Here is a 27547-nt window from a genome sequence, read left to right as displayed (position 1 = left end):
CAAAGAGGAATGGGCAAAACTGCCTAACGATAGGTGCACCAAGCTTGTAGCATCATATTCAAGAATACTAGAGGCTGTAATTGCTGCCAAAGGTACATCAAGAAAGTATTGAGCAAAGGGTGTGAATACTTAAGCGCATGTGGTTTGTTAATTTTTTTATTTTTAATAAATTTGCAAAAATAAAAAAAAAACTTTTTCATGTTGTCATTATGGGGTGTAGAATTTTGAGGAAAAAAAATTACTCCATTTTGGAATAAAGCTGAAATATAAAATGTGAAAAAAGTGATGTGCTGTGAATACTTTCTGGACGCGTCGTAATCCTCTGTAAAAGTATTCACATGGCACAAAACCACATGTGGGAGGAAGCTGGTGTGACATTAAAGTGTTGACCATTTAGAGATGCAGTGATATGCAGCTACATCACACACTGGTTGACCTCACTACTCCTGACAATAGTTTCTTAGAAGTCTTAATGCAAATTTTTCTAAATATAACCCAAAGCTCACCACATGATAAGCACCCATTTATGTGTAGGTCTCTGACTGTTTCAGGAAATGTTTCAGACCGTTTTTATTCACGTACAAGTACACCATCTTACACTTTCCTCACTTTTATTTATTTATTTTTTTAATCTAATGAACATAACACTCCACAAGAATTCCAAATGGTTGATTAGTACTGCAGATGCTATTAGTTATTTGTTGGAATTGTTTCAACACCATGTGTGCCAAAGCTTTGTGGTCTTATATTCATCCCAGTCAAACAGCTTGAGAAGATTCTTTTAACTGTGCTTTTAACCCAAACCACCCACACATGATGGCACAAGTCAACACAACAAGTATTTTCAGGTCAGGTCAGGTTTGGGAGCAGGCACCAGTGTTGCATGTTGCCTCATTTGCCGCACGATAGAACCTAGGCAGACATCCACATCTCTTGAAAGTTACCATCTATTTGCTGCAGCCAGGTGAAACATGGGAATCCCCTTGGCCTTCTTCAGCTGTTGGGTCCTCAACACTGGATTAGGGAAGGTGATGGTGAAGGGGTTGAAGTGGTGGGTTTGTGATCAGGGGATCCTCCATTCAAAGCCCCACTAAACCCAGAAAATCATTCAGGACCCTTGAACAAGGTCCTTAATGCCAAAGTTGCTCCAGGTGTTTAGTGAGAGCCTTGCATGGCAGCACCCTGATGTGTGTGTGTGTGTGTGAGATGCATTACTGTAAAGTGCTTTGCTGTGTAAAGTTACCATAAAAGTGCTCTATACGTATATGCAGTCCATCCATTTACCAATCACGCCCTGAGAAATGCACCACAGAGCCAAAATATCATAGCTGACACTCCCTCACCATGCAAATGATACTTGTCATCTCAGTCTCTCCAAATAACCACTCTTATCACATAAAGTCATCAGGGCAGTACCCAAGGATTACCTGACAATACCTACTAACAAAGCCATCCAGTTTATGCCTTAGGTCACTAGTTAGAGTCCAAGTTTCACAGTCATAGAGTAAGTAGCCTTACTGTATTGTTGGACCTGGGCCCGAAAGACTTGGATTTTTATTCCCCTACAAAGATATTGACATCACAAACACCTCTGCCCAGCAACCTCATGACTCCATGAGCTCTTACAAGGCATCTCCCAGTCTCAAAGACTGAGGACCCAGAGACATGAATATCACTGGCAGTGACACGATAAAAGAAAATCTACAAGTTCAGCAGTGTTCTTAAATACAGATACACGTCTGATGGCAGAATCCAGCAAGTCATTGAAATGCTGGATCTTACTTTTGAACCAGAATAATTGCAAACACTTCTCAAGAGCTGCAATCAGGGCATCCATTGATTCCACAAAGAACATAACACTGTCTGCAAAGTCAAGGTCAATAAACTTTTTCTCACCAACAAAGGCACCAAAGCCACTGTTTCCTGTAACCCTACCCTACACCATGTCCACGCAAACATTGAATAGCTTAGGAGCCAGAACACATCCCTGATGAACACTGGTTTTCACTGTGAAAAAGTCTGGCCCGGTGAAAAATATTTTAACACTAGAAATTTTGAGGGGGACAGGAAAACAAATTATAATAACTGCAATAGTCCAGGGAAGTAAATTATTTTGTATGCAACTGAGCATCAAACATTTAAGAGAACCCATGGTGTTCACTGGAAACAAACATGTTGCATCATTCAAATATATCTGAAGTTGTATTTCCATTAGTTATAGATGTCTCACAATAACATCTTACATTACATTCATGATTAATTTTAGTTAGATTTTAGCATTTCCACATGTGTGCATAGAGGCTGCACATATGTCATCCTTTGTAGATCTGATTTGTGTACACAACACCAGACAGCATGCTATTATATTGTATGTCTTTGAATTAAGTTTAGTTAAGTCTACAGCGTATAGCATTTAGAGTCATCTAGTAGTGAGCTTTTACACAGTAAAATCACCAGTGTTAAATTAACACTGACAGTGTACATATGGTCCCACTCTGGCCAGAGTAGGACCATATGTACACTGGCAGTGTTAATTTAACCCTGTCAATGTTAGTTTTACACTGGTGATTTTACTGCGTAGATTGCATTATGCCTTTACTGGTTTGTTTCCCTTCACGTTTTCTTTAGCAACAGGGATTTATGCTCCCTTGACTTCTCTTGTGATAAGCAATATGTATGTTCCTTCATTTTACAAAACTGGGGTTTTTCAAACATGTTAGCCTCCACTAGCAATCAGTAGACAGTGTATTGTGGAGCAACCACTGACACGTCTTCTTTTATCTTGTCTTCCAGTCGAGCAACAAAATGTGAAAGGCAGAATGAGTATGTCCCTGTTGGGCTTCTGTATCAACATGGTGGCCTCTATGAGGGGCTGCATCCATGTAGATATGAAGAGCTCAGTCTAAGCCTTTGAAAACACCTCAAATTGTTGTTATAGATAATTATGCACTAATAAACAGTTGTGAATACTATAGTCTATTTCTGCAAAGAAATGCCTGTAAATCCTACATACTGTAGCTTTAAAAAGTAATAAACCATTCATTCATTCATTCATTCATTCATCTTCTACCGCCTAGTCCAATTAAGGGTCACGGGGGACTGGAGCCTGTCCCAGCAGTCATAGAGCGTGAGGCGGGGTACACCCAGGACAGGACACCAGTCTGTCGCAGGGCCACAAACAGACAAACAAACACAGACACACCCACACACACCTATGGACAATTTAGAGATTCCAATCCACCTAACTCGCATGTCTTTGGATGTGGGAGGAAACCAGAGCACCCGGAGGAAACCCACGCACACACGGGGAGAACATGCAAACTCCACACAGAAAGGCCACGGGAATTGAACCCACAACCTTCTCACTGTGAGGCAACAGTGTTAACCAGTAAGTCTCCGTGCTGCCCAGTAATAAATCAATTTTGACTGAACAGTCCCCCTAAAAATTGGTCCGCCCTGCCTTCACTGCCATGCATCATTTAGGACCACAGCAGCTCCTCTGAGACTGATTCTGTACACCCAAAGTGATCAAAGGAAATAATGTGATTATTAACCATCAGATGACAAAGTAAAACCTCTTAAATCATTCTAAAGTCAGTTTTAAGCAGAAATTAGGCAATAATCAGTGAGTCACTACTGATGCTCTGAAATAACTAAAGCGCAGCAGCAGCAGCATGTCAGTCTGATGTGCTGCTGCTGCGCTCTGATCGCTTTCCCCATCTTTTATTAGGAAATAATGCTGAATTCATGTGGAAATGATTGTTGTACAAAAGCTTCAGATATCTGTCGCTGAGATAGATGATGACTGGAGTGCAGTTTTAAGCAGAAATGAGGTGATAATCTGTGAACCGCGGCTGACGCTCAGAAATGACGCTTGCGCAGTGAAGGCAGGGCAGAGTGATTTTTAGGGGGACTGTTCGTTGGCGACACCGGTTTTGAATTAAAGCTTTTATTGAAGTCAGCAAATTTGCCTGGCTTTTGTCATTATTTCTTGGACTTTTATTTATTTGTGTCAGTTTATGAAAAGAATTAGCTTAACTTTTTTGTGAGCAGGCTGGAGAAATGTGTCGGAACACTGTCATATGTGTCCAACAGATAGCAGAGCGAGCAACGGCCTGAACACTGATAGAATCTGATGATAAATAAAATAAATACAAGCGATTCAACTACAAATAAAATTTATAGTCCATGAAGTAATGCAAAGCACAATTGCACATTCTGCCTCCTTTGATAAAAGAAGGATAACGAAAAGTTCTGCAAAACTTGCCCCTTAACTCTTGCAAGGAAATGTAAAAGGGTAATTTGAACCCTCAACAGACAGTTAATCTTTTAAGTGTAACAAAATAGCAAATGTTTTGTGAGAACATGCATTTCTTTCCACATGGCTCTGCAGGACTGACCTTGATTTACTGGCCTTGAGTGAAATGGAATGAAACAAATTTTTGAATGTTAGCCAACTTGACAAGACATTTTCAGACGACATAAACAAAAGAAGGAACAGTGATACAGGTTTCATACTGAAGAAATTGTCATTCTTTACCCAAGTTTGGATCGAGATTAGGAGAATTCCAGTTTGCACAGACCTTGGAGTCAGCATAGTGGCAGTTTTCTTATCTGGTTTAAGAGGCTGCAACTGTGCAGATACACACCATCTCTCACTGCCCTGTTCTGCCTGTTTTCATCAGAGAGTTCAGAAGAAAACCTTCCCCACACTCCAACCTCCCTTCAACTCTCACCTGACAGCTCAGACGGGGTGTCTGTGTCAAGCCAAGCGGGATCCACTCATCAACTGGACTATCTCTTTCTGTCACTCTGTGAGACAGGCACCGTGAGCATGAGCAGGTATACACAGTCTGAGAAAGGTGAAATAATCGTACTATAATTTGAGTAACATTTGTCTGTTTGTTAGTTCCCCTACTCCTTCCAGGTCCTTAGTCCAGTATTCACCAAATGTGATATATGGTTGGCCCCAGAATTTCTCTTAAAGTGCTTGTTTTGGCAAAGGTCAAGGTCATTGGGTTGCAAGGTCAAAATTATGGTTTTCACCCCAATGGGTTGTGAAATTGCCATCACAAATTTGTCAGTTGGAATCAAAAGTCAAAATTTAGGTTTTTCACTCCAATTTGCACCAACCTTGATGCACATGTGGAAGTGGATTCTAGAATTTCCCAGCAAGGTAAAATTTGCTAAAGGTTAATCATTGTGGTCAAGGTCATTGGGTCAAAGTTCAAATTTTAAGTTTTTCGCTCCAATATAAATGAAAATAAATTGAAATTGAATTGAAAATTGAAAAATTTGCACCAAACATGCCATACATTTGACAGTAAGTTCCAGAATCACCCAGCAAGATCAAATTTTCCAAAGGTCACACACTGGGGCCAATGCCATGTCTACCTGTCTGCTTCTTGGTGTACTCCTCCCAGCTCCATTTGCTGATTTATATCAAACTGGCATGTTAATGAAGGTTAACCTCAAAACTACCCTTAAAGAAATTATTTTGACAAATGTCATCCTGATGTGGACCAAGATGTGGCACACACATTTATTCTACAGTTGTCCTGGCAAGACCTGCTACAGGTCAATCATTTGGGTAAAGGTCATTTGTCATTGGGGTGAAATGTCAGATTGCCACAGGTCTTACTGTTTTCATACCCACTGACACTATCCCCTAGTTGCAGTAATTTATGTCAAACAAATGCTCCATGTTTTTTTCTGTTTCTCCAACTCTGTAGACATGACAGCTCTTCCAACTCAGAGATCTCTCTGGAACAGAAGTCATCAGATGATGCTATTAAGGACATTGCTCCCTCGCCTTTTTGCACTGATTCCTCATCATCCTCGGTTTCTCACGCTAGCCCCAGTCCATGTCTTTTTGCCAGTGGAAGGTTGGCTAACCACTGTTTCAGTGCTCCGTGCATGCCTTTGCCATCATCCACTTCCTCTCCTCTGCCACATCACTGTGCCTCAAGTGTCTTCCAGTTTGACAAACCTTATTCCTCAGCATCATTCGAGGCAGCGGGTGACAGGCAAACGCCCCCTCCGCTTCCACCGAAGCCTAATCACCTGTCAGAGCAGCTGAATGAGGAACGCGCTTACAGTCGGAAGATAATGCCTGCACCTCCTTTTTCAGACCCCACCGCAATGATTTCCAGGAGAATCTCTTTCTCAGGCCTGGAACATTTCAGAACAGGTACTGTTGGCTATGTAAGCATTTAGACAGTGACACAGTTTTTTGTAATTTTGTCTCTGTACACCACCACAATAGAGTTGAAATTTTAAAAAAAGGTGCTTACACTAGTTCATGCTATCTTGTACTTCATTTGCATTACGGATGGGATGACAAATGACAATCATTACCCAACTACTGATCTTAATGATAAATTAATGTCAAATGTAATGAAACTCCAAACTGACTTCAATTTGAATAACAACAGTAAAACTAAAAGTTGAAAACATGGCATTAACACGGTGAACTGCATGGAGAAAATGCTCATGGTAGTACTACTACTGATGCAAGATTTTCATTCAAAACCCTTAAGTGGAGGGAGTGCTGGCTGCTGGTGGATGCTGGCCTGTGTTGTTTCCTGTTTAAGTTCTCTCCTTGGTGAAAAAATATCTTTCTATGGGTACCCACTCTGTGAATTTGATAGCTGTGCAGGAAAAGAACACTGAATCCATAAAATCACCTTAATTAAACAGGCATTTGAAACTGATTATTTTTGTTAATGATTTTACCTTATGCTGAAACTATATGAATTACCTGACAAGTCAACTGGAAGAAAGTTAGTCTACAAGTCATTGACTATTAAGACTAGTCATCCCAACGCTATTTTATATCTTTGATTAAGAAATGCACACAGTATGATACTGTCTGGTAAATCTGTCAGGAGTAGGCAGTTCTCAAAAATTAAGTGACCATGCAAGATGAGTGAGGGAAGCCACCAAGACACCCATGACAACGCTCAAGCAGTTATTGACTTCTGTGGCTGAAAAAACTGTATACAGTGTAACTTTTGCCTGTTGCAGCAAAAGTCACACCTTCACGAAGACATGAAAGTTCAACTACATTTTGCCAGAAGGAACATGGGAAACATGAGCCTGGATTTGATCTGTTTCTGTGAAAATGCTTCTATGTGCCTCTGCACCATGAATCTGTGACTCAAGCTGCAACAGACAAAAGTTGTATTATGTACAGTTGCTCTAATCACAGCCACAGAAGCCTACTGTATAACATCTTCAGAGCCGTCTGGATGACTTGGTGGTTTCCCTCACTAGTTTTCTTCTTCCACCGTCACTCAGGTTTTGGAAACTGCCTTCTCAAGACAGATTCACCACACAATACCACACTGTTTGTATTTCTTAACCATCCCTAGTTCTCAAGACCAGGCACCTAAGTGGTGTTGGGAAAGTGTAGGTACACGGACAAACAACAGGGGGCGCAAATGAACGGACAATGGAGGAAGTCAAATAACAACACTTTACTGTTGTGAAGAAGCACAACAAACACAACAGATTACAACAATAGACAACAAGTCAAATCACAGAAGGTGTCGTGTGGGCAGGCTCGAAGATAGAAGACGTCTGTCCAAAGCAGAACCGGAACCACACGATTTCCTCCGCCACCAGACCCCGGGAATACTGGAGCCGCCAAGTCCCGAACTCCCAGGTAGCCACTGCCTCCGCGTGTCGGACCTGGTACTGCTGGCGAGGAACAAAAAAAAAAACAATTAAATGTGGGCGCGTTTACACCCAGCAATCAACACGGCAGGGAAACTACCTCCACCTCTCGTTGGAAAGAGTCTGCTATATAATGCACAAAAGTCACAAAAGGTTACTGAAAAGATCTCATGGTCAGCTGAGAACGTTACCTTCCAGGTAGAACGATATCTCGGCAAAGAGGTGGAGACGTTGTCCTGCTGATGTACCCCTGCTGATCAGGTGATTGGTAACAGCTGTTGCAGGTGATGCGTGACAGCTGTCACCCTGGCTGCTCCTGTGAGGCGGCTGCGCCCTCTGGTGCCTGGAGCCCGCACTCCAGACAGGGCGCCCTCTGGTGGTGGGCCAGCAGTACCTCCTCTTCTGGCGGCCCACACAACAGGACCCCCCCCCCTCAACGGGCACCTCCTGGCGCCCGACCAGGCTTGTCCGGGTGGCGGCGGTAGAAATCGGCCAGGAGGGCCGGGTCCAGGATGAAGCTCCTCTTCACCCAGGAGCGTTCTTCGGGACCGTACCCCTCCCAGTCCACCAAATACTGGAAGCCCCGGCCCATCCTACGGACATCCAAGAGCCGGCGTACAGTCCAAGCCGGCTCGCCATCGATGATCCGGGCAGGAGGCGGTGCCGGACCCGGAGTACAGAGGGGTGAGGTGTGATGCGGTTTGACATGGGATACATGAAACACAGGATGGATCCGCAGTGAGGCCGGAAGCTGAAGCCTCATCAGCCTGGACTGATGACCTTAAGGATCTTGAATGGGCCGATATAACGGTCCTGTAGCTTGGGGGAGTCCACTTTGAGGGGAATGTCCTTTGTGGATAACCACACCTCCTGCCCTGGCCGATACGCAGGGGCCGGGGTCCGCCGACGGTCTGCATGGGCTTTTGCCCTCGTCCGGGCCTTTAGCAAAGCAGAACGGGTGGCACGCCACACCCGACGGCACTTCCGTAGGTGGGCCTGGACCGAGGGCACACCGACCTCTCCCTCAACCACCGGAAACAACGGGGGCTGATACCCCAGACACACCTCAAAAGGGGAGAGGCCGGTGGCTGAAGACACCTGGCTGTTATGGGCATACTCGATCCAGGCCAAATGGGTACTCCAGGCCGCCGGGTGCGCGGCAGTCACGCAGCACAAGGCCTGTTCCACCTCCTGGTTTACCCGTTCTGCTTGCCCGTTGGTCTGAGGGTGGTACCCGGATGAGAGACTCACCGTGGCCCCCAGTTCCCAGCAGAAGCTCCTCCAGACTTGCGAGGAGAACTGGGGACCGCGATCGGAGACGATGTCTGTAGGAATCCCATGCAGCCGGACGACGTGGTGGACCAGGAGGTCCGCTGTCTCCTGGGCTGTTGGGAGCTTCGGGAGGGCCACGAAGTGGGCCGCCTTGGAGAATCGGTCCACTATCGTGAGGATGGTGGTGTTACCCTGGGACGGCGGGAGGCCCGTGACAAAATCCAGGCCGATGTGGGACCAGGGGCGATGAGGCACAGGCAGCGGCTGGAGTAGTCCTGATGCCCTGCGATGGTCAGCCTTGCCCCTGGCGCAGGTGGTGCAGGCGTGGATATAATCCCGGACGTCGGCCTCTAGGGACGCCCACCAGAAGCGCTGCCGGACAACTGCCACGGTTCTTCGCACCCCTGGATGACAGGAGAGCTTGGAGCCGTGACAGAAGTCCAGGACTGCAGCCCTAGCTTCTGGTGGGACGTATAGTTTGTTCTTCGGCCCAGTTCCGGGGTCCGGGCTTCGTGCCAGGGCCTCCCGGACGGTTCTCTCTACGTCCCAGGTGAGGGTGGCCACGATAGTGGACTCCGGGATGATGGGTTCCGGTGGATCCGACAACTCCGCTTTGACTTCATCTTCATGTACCCGGGACAAGGCATCCGATCTCTGGTTTTTGGTCCCGGGACGGTAGGTGATCCGGAAGTCAAAACGGCCGAAGAACAGTGACCAGCGGGCTTACCTGGGGTTCAGCCGCTTGGCGTTCCTGATATACTCCAGGTTCCGGTGGTCAGTGAAAACCGTGAATGGCACGGACGTTCCCTCCAACAGATGTCTCCACTCTTCTAGAGCCTCTTTCACCGCAAGGAGTTCTCGATTGCCGACGTCATAGTTCCGTTCGGCCGGGGTCAACCTGCGGGAAAAATAGGCACACGGGTGAAGGACCTTATCGGTCTTCCCGCTCTGGGAAAGCACAGCTCCTATCCCTGAGTCCGAGGCGTCCACTTCAACCACTAACTGGCGACTAGGATCGGGCTGCACCAGAACGGGTGCAGACGAGAAGCGCCGTTTCAACTCCTTGAACGCGGCATCGCAACGATCCGACCAGGTGAAGGGGACTTTTGGTGAGGTCAGGGCTGTCAGGGGGCTAACTACCTGACTGTAGCCCTTAATGAACCTCCTGTAGAAATTAGCAAAGCCTAGGAACTGTTGCAATTTCCTACGGCTTGTGGGTTGGGGCCAGTCTCTCACCGCCGCAACCTTGGCTGGATCAGGAGCGACGGAGTTGGGGGAGATGATAAACCCCAGGAAGGACAAAGATGTGCGGTGAAACTCACACTTCTCACCCTTCACAAACAGCCGGTTCTCCAACAACCGCTGCAGGACCTGACGTACATGCCGGACATGAGTCTCAGGATCCGGAGAAAAGATGAGTATATCGTCTAGATATACGAAGACGAATCGGTGCAGGAAATCCCGCAAGACATCATTAACTAATGCTTGGAACGTCGCGGGGGGCGTTTGTGAGGCCGAACGGCATGACCAGGTACTCAAAGTGACCTAATGGGGTGTTGAATGCCGTCTTCCATTCGTCTCCCTTCCGGATCCGAACCAGGTGATACGCATTTCTAAGATCCAGCTTAGTAAAGATTTTGGCTCCATGCAGGGGGGTGAACACGGAATCTAATAATGGCAACGGGTATCGGTTGCGAACCGTAATCTCATTCAGCCCCCTGTAATCAATACATGGACGAAGTCTGCCATCGTTCTTGCCCACAAAAAAGAAACCTGCCCCCATCGGGGAGGTGGAGTTCCGGATCAGCCCGGCAGCTAATGAGTCCCGGATGTAGGTCTCCATTGATTCGCGCTCAGGTCGTGAGAGGTTGTACAGCCTGCTGGACGGGAACTCAGCGCCTGGAACCAATCAATGGCACAATCGTACGGACGGTGCGGGGGAAGGGTGAGTGCCAGATCCTTGCTGAAGACGTCAGCAAGATCGTGGTACTCAACCGGCACTGCCGTCAGATTGGGAGGGACTTTGACCTCCTCCTTAGCCTGGGAACCGGGAGGAACCGAGGATCCTAAACACACCCGATGGCAGGTTTTGCTCCACTGAACCACCACCCCAGACGGCCAATCGATCCGGGGATTGTGCTTTAACATCCATGGGATGCCCAAAATCATGCGGGAGGTAGAAGGAGTTACAAAAAACTCAATCTCCTCCCGATGGTTTCCAGACACCACCAGAGTTACTGGTTGTGTCTTATGTGTGAGTAAAGGGAGGAGGGTGCCATCTAGTGCCCGCACCTGCAATGGCGAAGGAAGCGCCACCAGAGGGAGCCCTACCTCCTTTGCCCATCCGCTGTCTAACAGATTCCCTTCTGACCCCGTGTCCATCAGTGCTCGGGCTTGAAGGGTTAAATCCCCGCTTAGGATTGTGACTGGGAGTCGTGTGGCAATTTGTGTGTGTCTCACTTGAATGTCTTGACCCCCCCTTAGCCCAGTCTCTAAGGGCGAGTGTTGACGTCTTGGCCGTTTGGGGCAGTCTCTCTGTGTGTGCTCTGTTGAGCTGCAGAGAAAACACTCTCCACGGATCAGCCTCCCCATTTTGGCCCTGTGCGTTTCCCTAACAACGTCAACAGGGGGAGCTGTTGCCCCACAAAGCGCTGCGGCTGTGGAGCGTGGGGAGGGCGGCCCCTTTTCGAACCCGGAAGGGAGAGGGGCGGCGCGTATCCGGTCACGTCCTTCGCCTCGCTCCCGACGGCGTTCCTCTAACCGATTGTCTAATCGTATAACGAGATCAATAAGCCCGTCCAAATCCCGCGGTTCGTCCTTAGCCACCAGGTGCTCCTTCAGGACCAACGATAGTCCGTTTACGAAGGCGGCGCGGAGGGCAGTGCTATTCCAGCCGGACCTCGCAGCCGCGATGCGGAAGTCGACTGCATAAGCAGCTGCGCTCCGGCGCCCCTGTCTCATTGACAGCAGCACGGCTGAAGCGGTCTCTCCTCTATTTGGGTGATCGAACACTGTTCTGAACTCTCTCACAAACTCATCATCATATGTCAGAAGGAGCCGTGAATTTTGCTCCCAGAGCGCTGTAGCCCAAGCACGTGCCTTGCCGCGAAGCAGATTAATCACATAAGCTATCTTACTAGCATCAGTCGCGTACATGACGGGACGTTGTGCGAAGACGAGCGAACACTGCATAAGAAAGTCCGCGCATGTCTCCACACAACCCCCGTACGGTTCTGGAGGGCTTATGTATGCTTCAGGGGAAGGTGGGAGGGGTCGTTGAACGACCTGTGGAACGTCACTATTGCGCACAGGATCGACAGGAGGGGGAGCCGCAGCAGCGCCCTGAGGGCGCGCTTCCACCTGCGCGGCGAGAGCCTCCACCCTGCGGTTAAGGAGGACGTTCTGCTCGGTCATCAGATCCAGCCGAGCCGTAAAAGCGGTGAGGATTCACTGCAACTCACCGATCATTCCTCCTGCAGACGCCTGTGCGCCCTGCTCTTCCATTGGCCGTTCAACGGCCGGTCGACGCCCCTCGGGGTCCATGACGTTGGCCGAGATATCCTGTTGGGAAAGTGTAGGAACACGGACCCACAACAGGGGGCGCAAATGAACGGACAATGGAGGAAGTCAAATAACAACACTTTACTGTTGTGAAGAAGCACAACAAACACAACAGATTACAACAATAGACAACAAGTCAAATCACAGAAGGTGTCGTGTGGGCAGGCTCGAAGATAGAAGACGTCTGTCCAAAGCAGAACCAGAACCACACGATTTCCTCCGCCACCAGACCCCGGGAATACTGGAGCCGCCAAGTCCCGAACTCCCAGGTGGCCACTGCCTCCGCGTGTCGGACCTGGTACTGCTGGCGAGGAACAAAAAAAAACAATTAAATGTGGGCGCGTTTACACCCAGCAATCCACACGGCAGGGAAACTACCTCCACCTCTCGTTGGAAAGAGTCTGCTATATAATGCACAAAAGTCACAAAAGGTTACTGAAAAGATCTCACGGTCAGCTGAGAACGTTACCTTCCAGGTAGAACGATATCTCGGCAAAGAGGTGGAGACGTCGTCCTGCTGATGTACCCCTGCTGATCAGGTGATTGGTAACAGCTGTTGCAGGTGATGCGTGACAGCTGTCACCCTGGCTGCTCCTGTGAGGCCTGGAGCCCGCACTCCAGACAGGGCGCCCTCTGGTGGTGGGCCAGCAGTACCTCCTCTTCTGGCGGCCCACACAACAAGTGGCTCTACTCTACTCTATTCTACCCTTCTATTATTCTACTCTTCTTTTTTTTTTTTTTAGATATTTAGATATACCTTAGTATACACTAGTAGAATTCTACCTTAGAACTGGAATGTATTATAGAACACATACCTTGCTGAATTTCCATGTAGCTATCTCCTGACATGAAGTGATGATTTGTATAAATCATAGTGATTATATTGACTTAGCTCAATATTGCCTCTCAAAATGAAGGGACTAGGTGTAAAAAAAAATGGCTACAATTCTTCAATGGTTAATGTCATGTTTTCCTTAAATCCTTTGAATAAAATCTGGAAGTGATATCTTGATTAAATGTTTTTAAATTTTATTTTGATTTAATTTAAACTCCAATGTGTTTATTCAAATACCTATGGACCTGATGATATACTCCTAATATACCGTGCATCTGGAAAGTATTCACAGTACTTCACTTTTTCTACATTTTGTTATGTTAGAGCCTTATTCCAAAATTGATGAAATTAATTTTTTTTCCCAAAAATACTACACACAATACCCCATAATGACAATGTGATTTTTTTATTTTTACAAATTTATTTAAAAACAAAACATAAACAAAACAAAGGAATCACATGTACATAAGTATTGACAGCCTTTGCCATGAAACTCAAAACTAAGCTCAAGTGCATCCAGTTTCCACTGATCATCCTTGAGATCTTTCTACAGCTTAATTGGAGTCCAACTGGGGTAAAATCAGTTGATTGGACATGATTTGGAAAGACACACACCTGTCTACATATAAGGTCATGTAAGGTCACAGTGCATGTCAGAGCACAAACCAAGCATGAAGTCAAAGGAATTGTCTGTAGACCTCTGAGACAGGATTGTCTCGAGGCACAAATCTGGGGAAGGGTACAGAAACATTTCTGCTGCTTTGAAGGTCCCAGTGAGCACAGTGGCCTCAGTCATCTGTAAATGGAAGAAGTTCAGATCCACGAGGACTCTTCCTAGAGTTGGCCATCCGTCTAAGCTGAGCGATCGGGAGAGAAGGGCCTTAGTCAGGGAGGTGACCAAGAACCTAATGGTCTCATCAGACCATGAGAAACATAATTCTCTGGTCTGATAAGACAAAGATTGAACTCTTTGGTGTGAATGTCAGGTGTCATTTTTGAAGGAAACCACACAGTAAATTCACCAGTGTAAAACTAACACTGACAGTGTTAATGATACATTGGTGATTTTACTGTGCAGGCACCATCCCTACAGTGAAGCATGGTGGTGGCAGCATCATGCTGTGGGCATGTTTTTCAGCAGCAGGAATTCGGAAACTAGTCAGGATTGATGGAAAGATGAATGCAGCAATGTACAGAGACATCCTTTGTGAAAATCTGCTCCTGTTTCCACTGATCATTCTTGACATGTTTCTACAGTTTCATTGGAGTTCACATGGGGTAAATTCAGTTGACTGGACATGATTTGGAAAGGCACACACCTGTCTACATGTAAGGTCCCACAGTTGACAGAGCATGTTAACCTGCTCCAGAGGTCTCTTGACCTTAGACTGAGGCGATGGTTCATTTTTCAGCAGGACAATGACCCTAAGCACACAGCCAAGATATCAAAAGAGTGGCTTCAGGACAACTCTGTGAATGTCCTTGAGTGGCCCAGCCAGAGCACAAACCTGAATCTCCTTGAACATCTCTGGAGAGATCTGAAAATGGCTGTGCACCAACGCTCCCCATCCAACCTGATGGAGCTTGAGAGGTGCTGCAAAGAGGAATGGGCAAAACTGCCCAAAGATTGATGCACAAAGCTTGTGGCATCATATTCAAGAAGACTGTGTGCTTGCTCTGGGGATTGGTAAGGTTAGACCTTACTTGTGCGACGCGCGGAATTCCTCCGCACGTCTGTCTCAATGTGCCGAAAAAGTGCTGATGTCCATGTCTTTTCACAATTCCTGTGCTAGCCAGATGACATCCCGGATAAAACACAGCGTTCAGTTTGGAAATGAACGGCACATTCCACTGTTACAGGATTTTTTGTCATGGAAAGAGGAGCGGAGGCTTCGCGCGTCACGGCGGTGCCGCATGGCGCAAAGCAACGCCGTGATGAAGCCTCACAGGACATGTTCTGGCATGTCCAGGCACATCCACAATTTCTCGGATAATCACTCGATGGGAAAACCACCGACAGCTGTCTGAACGCCATCTCAAAGCCGTCCTGTGAGACCAAAACGGAGGTGGTTTTGTCTCGTTCCAGTAGCGAATCCATCGTGACACGTGAAGCCTCCGCTCGGCTTTCCATGACAAAATCTCTTGTTAAAAGTGAAATCTGATGGAAAATGGTTGATGTCCAGCTCTTGTGATAACCAGAGAAATTGCACACGATGGTCACGGATCCATACAGCCATCCGTTTAGAAATGAAATGGTCGCTCAGCCTGTCGATGGCGGCTTCGGAGAGCAGCGCACCACCAGTCGCTCTGGGCCGTCCTTAAAGCGATAGTAACACTCCGTAATCTCTTTGAAGCCCATAAAAGTTTCACCAAAAACCATCTGAATTTCTCAGATGGTGTCCACTTTGATGTCCCTCACAGTTTCTGAAAAAATTTTGATCAAGCAAAGCGGCAGTCTCTGAGCCATTCCTAAACAATGAAAAAAACGACGAGGGGGGTGGACCACTCCTCACTCAAAGCCTGCTCACAGGCGAATGACGCAACCGACAGGCGTGAAAAAACTCACGCATGCGCACGAAGGTTCAAGTTTGGCTGACGCAATCACGCGTGATTCAAATCCATATGGTTTTTGAAAAAAATAATAAGGCCGGATACTTTTCTAATAGACCTCGTATAATAAATGATTGTAGCTCACCGTATAAACTAATGTGATTTCCAATCTTTTTTTAGGGGATGCTGAGAGCAGAGCAATGATGCTCAGGAGACAGAGTCTTAATTTGGTAGGAAAACATAACCAAGTACATTTTTACCAGCTGTTTATCACGTGTCCAGTTGTAATAAAATGATAATTCAGTGCACTTATCTCACTGTCACATTGTCTTTCAGCTGCCACATTTAAATGGCACACAAATTCAAAGCCATGAGGATGAGTCATACGTCCCCATGACGTCCCCTCTCTCCGTTACCAGCGGAGATGGTGACGGTTACATTCCAATGAGTCCCAGGACATTCATGTTCCTGAATTCAAATGGCACTGATGACTCTTGCACACCCATTGGACCACTAATGGACCTCTGTGGAGATCCTTCACCACCACCAGTCCACCGGCACCTCAAGCCTCGCAGGAGAGGTGAAAGCAAGAGCCCAAAGAATGAACATGAGGCATTCTGTGTGTGATTTCTAATCATATAATTTCCAGTGTTGGGGCTCTAGAACAGGGGTCTCTAATTCTGCTCCTGGATATCACCTGCTATCTCAGCTCCACCCACCGCTGACTAAGACCGAGGAGACTCCAGATGTGTGTAACCAGGTGTGGTTGCAGCAGGTGGACATGGAAAGCATGCAGAGCAGGTGATCTCCAGGAGACTGGTTGATGAATTGACTTGTTCTAGAGCTTTAAGATGGCTTTGAGGAGGCCCAAAAAACAGGAACTGGCCTGTGGAGGGGGATGTAGAGCAAGCCATATCCACGGAAACTTCAAGGCTGAATCTCAATTCTACCCCTCGGCCCTTCCCCATATCTCTTCCCCTCCGTTTTGCGCGGACACGAGAGACAGAGGGGTGTCTCAATTCTCTTTTTGGAGCGAGGCGGAGGGCTACAAACCCCTCCAAATGGAGTGAATGTGGATTCACACTCCGTTTGGAGGGGTAGGAGGAGCTTACTGCTGTCTCCACAGAAACAAACATGGCGCTGAAAGAGCCACACAAATGAAACGGTTTTCATTACAAATTACGCTGTTTAGAAAGTTATAACTTGCCAAAAACTTTACAGGTAATTGCCTATGACAGCAAACATGTATGCTGCTGGATACATGTTGCGTATATTGTCGTTCTGAAGAATATTGTAACTTTGCTCGTGTGCTGAGGCGTTATAATGCACATACACACGAACGCCACAAAAAGACACTTTTATATCTCACAATGAAGAAAATCGTGATAAAGGATAAGCACGTTAATTTGTATGTTCATTAATCTTTGGATAATATCAATCCCTGCTGTTGGATTTCAAGGTCTGTAACACGTGTGTATTTTGTAAATAAATAGGGAGCCCTGAGCACACTCGTCTCCTAATAAGAAAATGAGGCAGAACATGAGGACAAGTTTCACCAATGGCAATAACACATAACCTGACGTCCTAATAGACTGCTATTATTGTCAAGGAAATTTCTAAAGGAAATAGGGCTGGATGCAAAAAATGGGAGAATTTGAAAAAGAAATATAAGGTTAACAGAACTAGATGCAGCCCATAAGATACATACAGGTCCTGGTCGTATAATTAGAATATCATGAAAAAGTTGATTTATTTCAGTAATTCCATTCAAAAAGTGAAACTTGTATAATGTGTACATTCATTGCACACAGACTGATATATTTCAAGTGTTTAGTTATTTTTACTGCAAATTAATTAATTACTAATCAATCAATTAATGATCAATAAAACAATATTAATGATCACTATTATTGATTATTATTAGTATTATTAACATTAATTAATTGCTAATTATTTAATTATTAATACTATTAATTATTATTATTATAAATTACAAATTAATTTAACTAATTAACATGACTTCTATTTCTTTGCATTTACGCAGAAAGGCGAGAAAATAAAAAGAGCAAACAGGCTACTGCAACAAGTTGCATTTCGGTTGCCATGTTAACAAACAGTGAAGACGGCAGTTTGACACGGGCAGTTTTTTTTTTCTCCTAAGCACACCCCTTCGCCTTACCCCTTGTTTTAAAGGGGTAGGCGTAGGGGTAGGGGTAGGGCCAAGGGGAAGGGGAAGGGTACAAAAGAGAATTGAGATTGGGGGCAAAATGTCAAAATAACCAACAAAGTTACAGTATAGTCTGTGTTTTTTAAGAACTTCTAGTATTTTTGTTTGTTTAGTTGATAATAAGGAGGAATGGAAATCTCTTTCTTTTGAAGGAAGCTTGTTTTCATCAGTAACTGAATTAATTTTGCATCAACGTGAAATGATGACACATTTTCACTTCCAGCTCATCACATTTTAAATCAAATAACCTTCCCGTCATTTAGTGACAATGGGGAAACATTAACCATAACCTGAACCTTATTCATGACTATAACATAACCATAACCCAAACATAGATGAATGTTCCCTGATAAAATGTGGAAGTTAAGCAGATACTTCTGTGTGTTATCAGATAGAAATGATCCTGCTATAAAAACAAACAAACATGTCAGTAAATAACTAAAAGCCCAAACTCGTCACATATTGCCATTCGGACAAAACAACCCTTTTGCATCAAATGTATTGAGTTGGGAGTGACCGTGTGTTGAAAATGACTGAAGCCAGGTGACTCTGACACAGGTGCTCAAAATAACACATCTGACATTTCAGGTTTTTTGCCAACGATAACAAAAATTATATTCAAGGGCATATTGGTCAATTTTGGTCAAGGAAGAATGGTACAGTGAATGGAGGTAGTCACCAGTGTGTGGAGTAGAATGATGTTGATCATGTTAGATGGTGTGAACTATTTCAATGAAAATTCTTGGCCATGAACAGAGAGGTACGATAAAAGGAATCAAACTCAACTTTTCATATTGGGAGTACAATTCCTTATTCCACTGAGCTACCAGCTCTGCTATTACTTGTTGGGACATCCTGAAAATTCTTGGGATTTCAAATGATTTACTGAATATCGTATTGGCCTGAACACCGTACTGTGAATTCTGTGTGGACCAACAGAATCTCTGACTTCTTACCACTGAAAACTGGAGTTCATCAGGCATATGTTCTGGTTCCTACACTGTTGATGCTTGCATGAATGAGCTGTTGAGTGGGGTTGTGGAGAACAGCGGCTGTTAATAGGGAAAGGTTTACTGACCTTGACTTTGTGGATGATGCTGGTTCTGGTCTTGGTGCTTCCTCTCTTACTTTAAGGTTGCTAACCAGTAAGCTAAGGTGACAACTGGATGTCTTTAGTTGCACTTGCACTTGGAGTGTAGAGGTGAAATCAGTGGGTTGGAAAGGTCTTTCCTCCCCTGGTGTGCAGTTGAGCACCTTGGATGGCAGTGTTTCTGTATAGGCTCTCAGTTGTCCAGGTGGTTTCCATAGTAGAGAAGCTTGAATCTTCAACTGGCAAGCAACCCAGTCCAGTCGAATCTCACGTCAAGCAACCCAGTCCAGTCAAAGATTCAAGCTTCTCTACTTGGATGGCAGTGTCTGGCTGAATGTGAAGCATCATTACAAAATTCTTACAGCATCTGTATCAGCTCCACTCCCATTTGTTAAGAAAAACCAACAAATACTGACATAGTAAAACATGTTCAGCTTGGCAGACGTCAGTGTATACATGCGCCCCTATAGGACAGTTCATGTGTGTTTTGGTTCTGTATCAGTCAGCAGTACTGCAAAAACAAAATATTAGCAATTTACAATATTTTTTTCTTTCCATACAGCTCGACCTCCACCTCTTGACCTAAGAGGCCTCTCTACAATCACAGAATGTCCCACTCATTTTCCGCTGAGCAGAACACTGATTAAATCATGGTGAGAGAAAATAATGCCCTGATCCATGAAAATCACTGACTCATTGCTGCTTTTGGATGCTTTTGCCATTTTAGTAATTTGTCAGAGCATGTTAGAGCTGAAAGCTAATGTTAGCTTGTAGTGCAGAATATCAGCTTGAAGTTGATGACAAATACATTGAGGTCCATAGGTATTTAGACAGTGACACAATTTTTGTAATTTTGATTCTATAGACTGCCACAGCAAAGGTGATAAGGAACAATCAAGATGTGCTTGTAGTGTAGACTGTTAGCTTTAACAAAAATATGGCCATTTTTATACACAGTCTCTCCACTTCCAGAGCCCATAAATAATGGACAAAAGAAATATAAGGACTGTTTTTAATATAAATTATCACTTAAGCGTAGATCAGATTTTTTTTACACTCCACCATGAAGCTGTGACTGGGGATGCAACAGAAAACAAAGCTGCACCAGTCATGCCTATAGCCTTGAGAATGATCATGGGTGTCTTGGTGGCTTCCCTCACTTATCTTAGTTTTTGGCCAAAGTGACTGTAGTCTCCCATGTGTCTTCTGGCAGACTATAGCTGAAATGTCACAGCGTTTGAAGAAAATCCTTTTCTTTTGTGCCAGTCTGCCATGAATGTGTGAAAAAAATTTAAATAAATAAATAACTGCACTATCCCCCAGATTTTTCCATCACAGCCACAGAAGCCGATGCTTGCTTGAATATTGAATTCTATATACTGTGATAGTAATAAATAAATAAATAAATAAATAAATAACAAAAGGATTTCACTGTTTAATATATGTGGACCTCCATGTAACTCCAATATTGAATCCTGCATTAATATCGCTCAGTGGATTTAAAAGAAATAACAGATTTGTTGATGAAGATGCTACAAAGATAAAGTTTAGCTTCCTTATTTTATGTTATGGGAATATACTTCTCTTTCCATTTAAATCATTTCACAATGCACGTTCAGATAATCATCAGTTTTATCACCTGGTGTAAAATGATCCAGGTCAATGACATCATCCTTCCTCTTAGTTAAACATCATTAGATGATCAGTGTTACTACATCTTATAGAGAACTTTGTAACTGGTCGTTTACGCTGAATAATTTCTGAATTTTGTATTTGTGTTAATTACAGTGTTTTGCCAAACTCTCTACCACTTGAAAGAAGAAATGAAAATGTGGAAAATGCAAGGGATGAAGGCCTAAGCTGCAACGCAAATGTAACTTTTTCTTTGACTAAAAACACATTTTTGAACTCTGCACATATACATTCATTAAGTGCTTCTTAAGTACAGTTAAATGATTACTTTAACCTTATCTGGATCTGACAATTAGAAGTGATTTCATACGGCCTTTATCCTCTCCATAAAGACTCAGATATGCATTGGTTATAAATAGCCTTAATGATAGCGGGGCAGAAAAGTATTGTAATCACCCCTGTGTGTGCACATCCGTATGTGTGTGCATGTTCATTCATTCATTTTATGCCACTTATGCAAATCTGGTTTCCAGGCTGTCGACCAAGCAGCAAGGAATCCTAAGACATTCCCAAGCCGCTGTGAAATATACAACCCAATCTCATGCCAAGTTTGTGGTGTCATGATACCATCACGAAATTGACTGTATGCTTGTGATGGTGTCACAAAAAATGTTCATGGTAGTATCATGAAATTTGGGGTGACACAGAAGGTGGTATTGAGGTTATGGTTATGGTTAGGGTTAACATTAGATTAGTGTTTGAAGGTTGACTCCATCAGCAAAATGTAACACATTAATTAACAGTATCACCAAAAAAAAAAAAAAAAAAGAAGCAACATGAGACGGGGCTGGAAATATAATCCCTCCAACATGTCCTGGGTCTTTCCAGGGCCTTCTCCCAGTTGAAAGTGCCTGGAAGACCTCCCTAGGGAGATGACCACGAATCACCTCAGCTGGCAACTTTTGATGCGAGGAAGCATCAACTCTAATCCAGCTTGCTCCCTGATATTCAAGCTTCTCACCTTGTCTCAAAGTGCAAGCCCAGATACCTGAGGAAGGAACCTCATTTCCGCCACTTGTATCTGCAACTTTGTTCTTTCGGTTATTACCCAAAGTTCATGATTATAGGTGAGGATAGGATGGGGGAGGTGATGGTGTAGTGGTTAAGTGTTATGCTTGAGACCAGAGGATCCTCGGTTCAAATCCCAACTTGAAAGAAAATCACTAAGGGCCCTTGGGCAAGGTCCTTAATCCCCTAGTTGCTCCCGGTGTGTTGTGGGAGCCTTGCATGGCAGCAGCCTGACATCTGGGTTAATGTGAGGCATTATTGTGTAAAGTGCTTTGAGTGTATGATGCAGATGGCAAAGCGCTATATAAATGCAGTCCATTTACAATTTAAATCAAGAGGTAAATCCAACCCAGTCGCACGGCAGTTCGTGGCAGCATTACATAAAGTACATTAATCTATGGGTTCGTGACGAAGGCATGAAAATGGGGCTCTTTTCGTGACGGGGGCACGAAATATGGGGTGATGGGGGGTCTGGGGGAGTTATGGTTAGGGTTTGGGGAGGGTAGAGTCTTATCATATGGTTATGGTTAGAGTTAAGAGTAAGGGACAATTATTAATAGCAAAATAAAAAAACTATCATGAAAATCTGGTGCTTTTCCTAATGGGAGCATGAAAAAAAATGTGAGACTGGGCTGGGTAAATCAAGAGTCTCACATTCTGGCTCAGCTCTTTCTTGACCACAACTGTCCGGTACAGGATCCGCAGGAACTCAGATGCAGCTCCTGAATCCTATCGATCGCATGCTCTAACTTACCCCCTTCATGAACAAGACCCAGAGATACTTAAAATCCTCCACTTGGGGCAAAAACTCTCCCATGACCCAGAGGAGACAATCCACCTTTTTTCTGACAGCAGACCATTGCCTCAGATTTGGATGTGCTCTCTCTGGATTCTCATCCCAGTCGGTTCACAACTCGATCATAAACCTGCCCAGTGCATATTGGAGACTGCAGTCTGATGACACCAACAGAACAACTTCATCTGCAAAAAGCAGAGATGTAATTCTGAGGTCACCAAACTGGACACTCTCCAATCCCTGATGGTGCCTTGAAATTGTGCACACCCAGCAAATTTTGCAGAGCAAAATGCGCTGTACGGGGGACTACAATGGAACTCACTACAACAAGAGTGAAATAAATTCTAATATAAAGCGAAATCAGCTATATCATCTTGTCAAATCAAGTTTTTCAGCTACAATAAGAGTCAATTATAGCATGATAGAGTTGATTTAACACAGTGATAGAGTTTATTTAACCTTATGGTTAGAGGGACAAAATGTAGTTCCAGCAGAGTTTATTTTGCTCTGCAAACTCTACTGTGCATGAACATCAATCAATCAATCATTTTTTTTTTATATAGCGCCAAATCACAACAAACAGTTGCCCCAAGGCGCTTTATATTGTAAGGCAAGGCCATACAATAATTATGTAAACCCCACGGTCAAAGAACAGGATTAGTGAAGGGTTAGCCCTGGCAGAGGTATAGTGTCAAGAATGCAGACGCTAGACAGGAGATGGCATGTTGCAGTGGTTCTAGCAGTGGTGGGACAAAGTCATCAATCTACAAGTCCCAAGTCAAGTCTCAAGTCAGCTTGCAAATAATTGGTGGTCATTATGATGTTGTGTGTTGGGGGGGGCGTGGCTGGATGTTTTGGTGTTCTTTTCTTTTCTTTGCTCTCCAGGTGGCATGAGGGCTGATTTGTCTGTGAAGAAGGTGCTGGCTGAAGAGTCTTCACCCTCATCAACATCATGGAAAGCACCTGTGATCGGTGCTCACGTGCAACCTGGACGACTTGCAGCTGAAGCAGATAATTGGATGGCGTTCTGCATTTAAGTCATGTGTGATTCAAGCAGAACTGCCGGGAAATCGACCTTGTGACGTTCGTTTGTGAGACGCTGAGGACCGCGCCTGGGTTTGACACATCGAGCCCGTGAAGCAGGGAGGGGTGAGGACACATGCTGTCAGCACACACGAAAGGTAATTAAGTGTTTAGGTACTTGTTGATAGTAACTTGGTGTTTTGTTACACAGTATACTGGAATTGTAAAGAGAATTGCGCAGTTTGCTTCTCACTGCTGTGGCGTGAAGGATAAGTGATCCTCCACTTGTTGTGAGAAGCTGCTCATTTGCATAAAGTAAAAAAAAAGTCCACTGACCTGAGTGTGTTGCTGGCAGCGTGTGTTTATTGGAAGATATAGTTGTATCTGTTGACTTACCTCACCGTCTCTTGCTTCACAGAGAATCAGTTTGTCGTGTCCACCTGGGGGGTGTTTGGCGGTGGTAGGAAGTCCAGGAGCGCCGGCTTTAATCCTTGCGGGCGCTGGAGAGCGAGCCGCGGATCACTCCACCAGAGGGACGTTGTTTTTTATGTTTTTACACTTTTAAACACAGGTGTATAATAAATAGTTTTTGTTTGGAACCGCTTTCTGGTTATTTTTAGCGCTGGGTCCTGTCTGACGCAGATTCACTCCTCAATCCGCGTCGACACATAACATATGACTTGGAACTTGACTTGGGACTTGCTAATTTATGACATGAGAGTGACTTGATGGTGACTTCCTCCCACTCTGGGTTCTGATACCCCATACTCCTGCAGCGCCCACATGTGGCACCATGAGTTTATAGTTTATGGTTTATCTTGTAATTCCACTTCTGAAATTTAGAATTCCAGTATGTTGAAGTCCTCTTTAGTCTCAGTCTGTGTACTATACAAAACAGAACCAAGAAAAAGAGCATACTTTAACCTTGTTACAATGTTTAGGAGCATTTTTGGAAAGTTTTCTGTAAAGTTCGACACCAGCAAAAATGACCTGCTCAGCATTCTGTATAGGCGGTGAGTCACATTTGGAAATGTATGATGTCGAAGAAGGATGAATTTTGGAATTTTGCACACTAAATATATTTCCGCAAATTAAATTTGAAGGAAAAGAGATTTAGTCATAGCTGTGTTTTTGTAGAATTCTGAAAGAAAAATTATATCCTGACATATGCTGATATACATGTCAGGATCTCACAGATAGATGTTGATTGAGTCCAAAAATAAACTAAGGCCAGCTATTTATTGATAATGTTATCTAAGTTATCTATTGATCAAATGTGTATTTTGTTTGCAAACAGTTGTTTATGGCCTTTGAGGGAGCAGTTCAACCATGGTTAAGGAGAACAAACCTCGATTACTTGTCCCTGGATTTTAATTCAGCATCTCCGTCTCCTGTGCAGAAGGTAAGGTTTGAATAATGATAATACTTACATATATTAACACTGACCAGTTTATAAAATGGAAGATATTGTCAAAATGACAAAAAGCACTTTGTTAGTAAAGAACGTGATAATTACACTTGCACACAGCAGAACATCAGACCAGGTGGCTATGTTCCAATTGTTCCACACACATGTGCTCTCCAGCTGTTTAGACCCAATATGGATCAAACATGGTGGAAGGGTTGTGTGCTAGTCAAGGATGAAGTGGTTCAGTTATGGGCAGAATTGATGAAATATTAAGGCCACACAGAGTCACATATTATGATATTGATCATCACCAGTAAGGAGTGAGTGTTTCACATTTTGAGTGCTCATTCTTGTTTCCAAGAATGAGAATTCTGAGTGCTCTGGAGGCAGGGTTGCACGGGAGGCAAGCATTTTTCTTCTTCTACTAAGGTGGATTGGAACTTTTTGTGGTACACAGCACCAACTACTGGACAGGAGGAACCCAGTAGTCAATGCGACTTACTGATTTCAAAATGCAGCTCTTTTTAACCAGACATGCGGTGCCGTGACGTGGCAATCATCTGTGTCCAATCAGATTTCAGGGGAGTCCATTGCAACCCTGGCCTCCACTTTAGCTCCACCCAGGCCAGGAAGGGTTCAACATTTGACATTTCCTGTTTCACTGTGGAATCACCCTGACCCTAATGCGTCACCGGTAACTCAATTTGTGACTGTAAAATCCAGCATGAACGTCCGCAAATCATCAGACACAACAGGGTTATTCCCATTATAATCCAATTTCATCATTTGCACGATTTATTTTTCTGTAAGTAATTCAATTGGCAAATTATTGTGAAAGGGTGTGGTCAGCTCGATAAAAGCTTACCATTGCAACAGCGTCTTCATGCCAAACTGGAAATTCTGTGAGCAGACCCACAAATTTCTCCATCTGGTCAGCTGCACTGAGTTAAATCCATCAATCAATCCAATTAAATTCATTAAATCCAAGCATTTGGGGTCGTCATCGCTATACTAGTTTCTGTTGGTCTTAGGTGACAGCGTCATTGTGACACCTGCGCAGTAACGCGATCAGGGGGCGGAGAAACACATCAAATGTGAAACGGTTTTAATATTTTGCCACTGTTCACGCGATATTTTATGGTCTGAAATCTCACACATCGTGTAAGGATTTCAGATCAGATTCACAGAAAAATGTAATTGGATTAGAATGCTATTTAACTGCATTGTTGTTCTCATCTGTTTGTGTCCAGCAGAAGCCCTTTCTGCCTGATGAGTACAAAGTGGATTACGTGCAGGTGGATGAAAAGAAAACTCAGGCTCTCCAAAACACAAAGATGGAGTGGGACAGATGTCCGGCAGTCAAAAACCTGAATGAAAATTACATCAAATCAGAGACACATCAGCACGGAGACGTCACAACAAGGAACAAATGCAATTTAAAAGTACTTTTGACAAATCCTTTTGAAATAACAGCAATAAATGAGATTCTCATTTCTGGAGTAGAGACACTGAAGTGAAATGTAAAACTACCAATCTCTGTAGCTCCTTGTTGGAACTATTACCTGATCGTGTTTGTGTCACAGTGATCATAAGACTTTAACAACAACATTGAAAAGTTCATGACATTGCTTCAGTGTTGTCATTTTAAAATGTCTATCAGCAATTCTGAAATAACTGCAAAGGAAAATACAGTCAACAACATATAAATGCAACAGTTTTGTTTTCATTCCTTTTACATGCACAGAAAAAGTTTATTTCTCTTGAATTTTGTTCACAAATTTGTAAAAATCTGTTTTATTCAGCACTTCACCTTGCCAACAATAATCCATCATCAAGGTTGGGTAGGATTACTTTGAAATGTAATCCAAAAGTAATAAGATTACAGTAATCCAAATGTATGTACATACATACATGTAATCCACATGTATTCTTTCAAAGGTAATCCTACCCAACCTTGTCCATTATCTTGGTTGGTGTGGCCTTTCAAGATGCTAATTAAAGAGCATGATTATTATTTTGACTGGTCACAGTTAAAGGTCACTCTAAAATTTGCAGTTTTATCACACAAGATGATGCCACAGATATTACACATTTTGAGGGAGCATGACAGGAATGTCCACCACAGCTGTTGTCCTTGAATTGAATGATCGTTACTATAAGTCTCAGTGTCATTTCTTACCACTTTCACAACTGCAGGCCACATGTAACCAGGCCAGTCCAGGACTGCCACATCTGACTTCATCACCTAATATAGAGCTTTTTGAAGATTGACATGTTTGAAAGTGAAAAAATTCAAGGTAAATGAACCATTGGGTGCATATGTGTTTGATCTTTTATGTCCATTCATGAAAATGAAAGCATACATTTTTTTATATATTTCAATGGCAAAATGTTTTAAATATTTCAAT

At 44.1% G+C, this 27547-nt stretch overlaps 1 protein-coding gene across 1 annotated transcript in view; it reads left to right on the top strand.

The window, feature by feature from the left end:
• LOC117517650 (GRB2-associated-binding protein 3-like) overlaps positions 1 to 26650 on the top strand; it is a 68329-nt gene extending 41679 nt beyond the window's left edge. The window contains 9 exon segments of the mRNA XM_034178755.1: positions 4686 to 4842; positions 5733 to 6190; positions 16076 to 16125; positions 16232 to 16475; positions 19775 to 19865; positions 21001 to 21085; positions 25029 to 25133; positions 26390 to 26482; positions 26484 to 26650. Coding sequence (XP_034034646.1) covers positions 4686 to 4842; positions 5733 to 6190; positions 16076 to 16125; positions 16232 to 16475; positions 19775 to 19865; positions 21001 to 21085; positions 25029 to 25133; positions 26390 to 26482; positions 26484 to 26510 — 1310 coding nt within the window. The 3' untranslated portion in view covers positions 26511 to 26650.
• The last annotated feature ends 897 nt before the right edge of the window (positions 26651 to 27547 follow it).

Source organism: Thalassophryne amazonica, chromosome 9 (assembly GCF_902500255.1).
Source record: "Thalassophryne amazonica chromosome 9, fThaAma1.1, whole genome shotgun sequence".
NCBI classification, from domain to species: domain Eukaryota; kingdom Metazoa; phylum Chordata; class Actinopteri; order Batrachoidiformes; family Batrachoididae; genus Thalassophryne; species Thalassophryne amazonica.
Note: the sequence above shows the minus strand (reverse complement) of the source record. Positions and strands in the feature narration are given on the sequence as shown.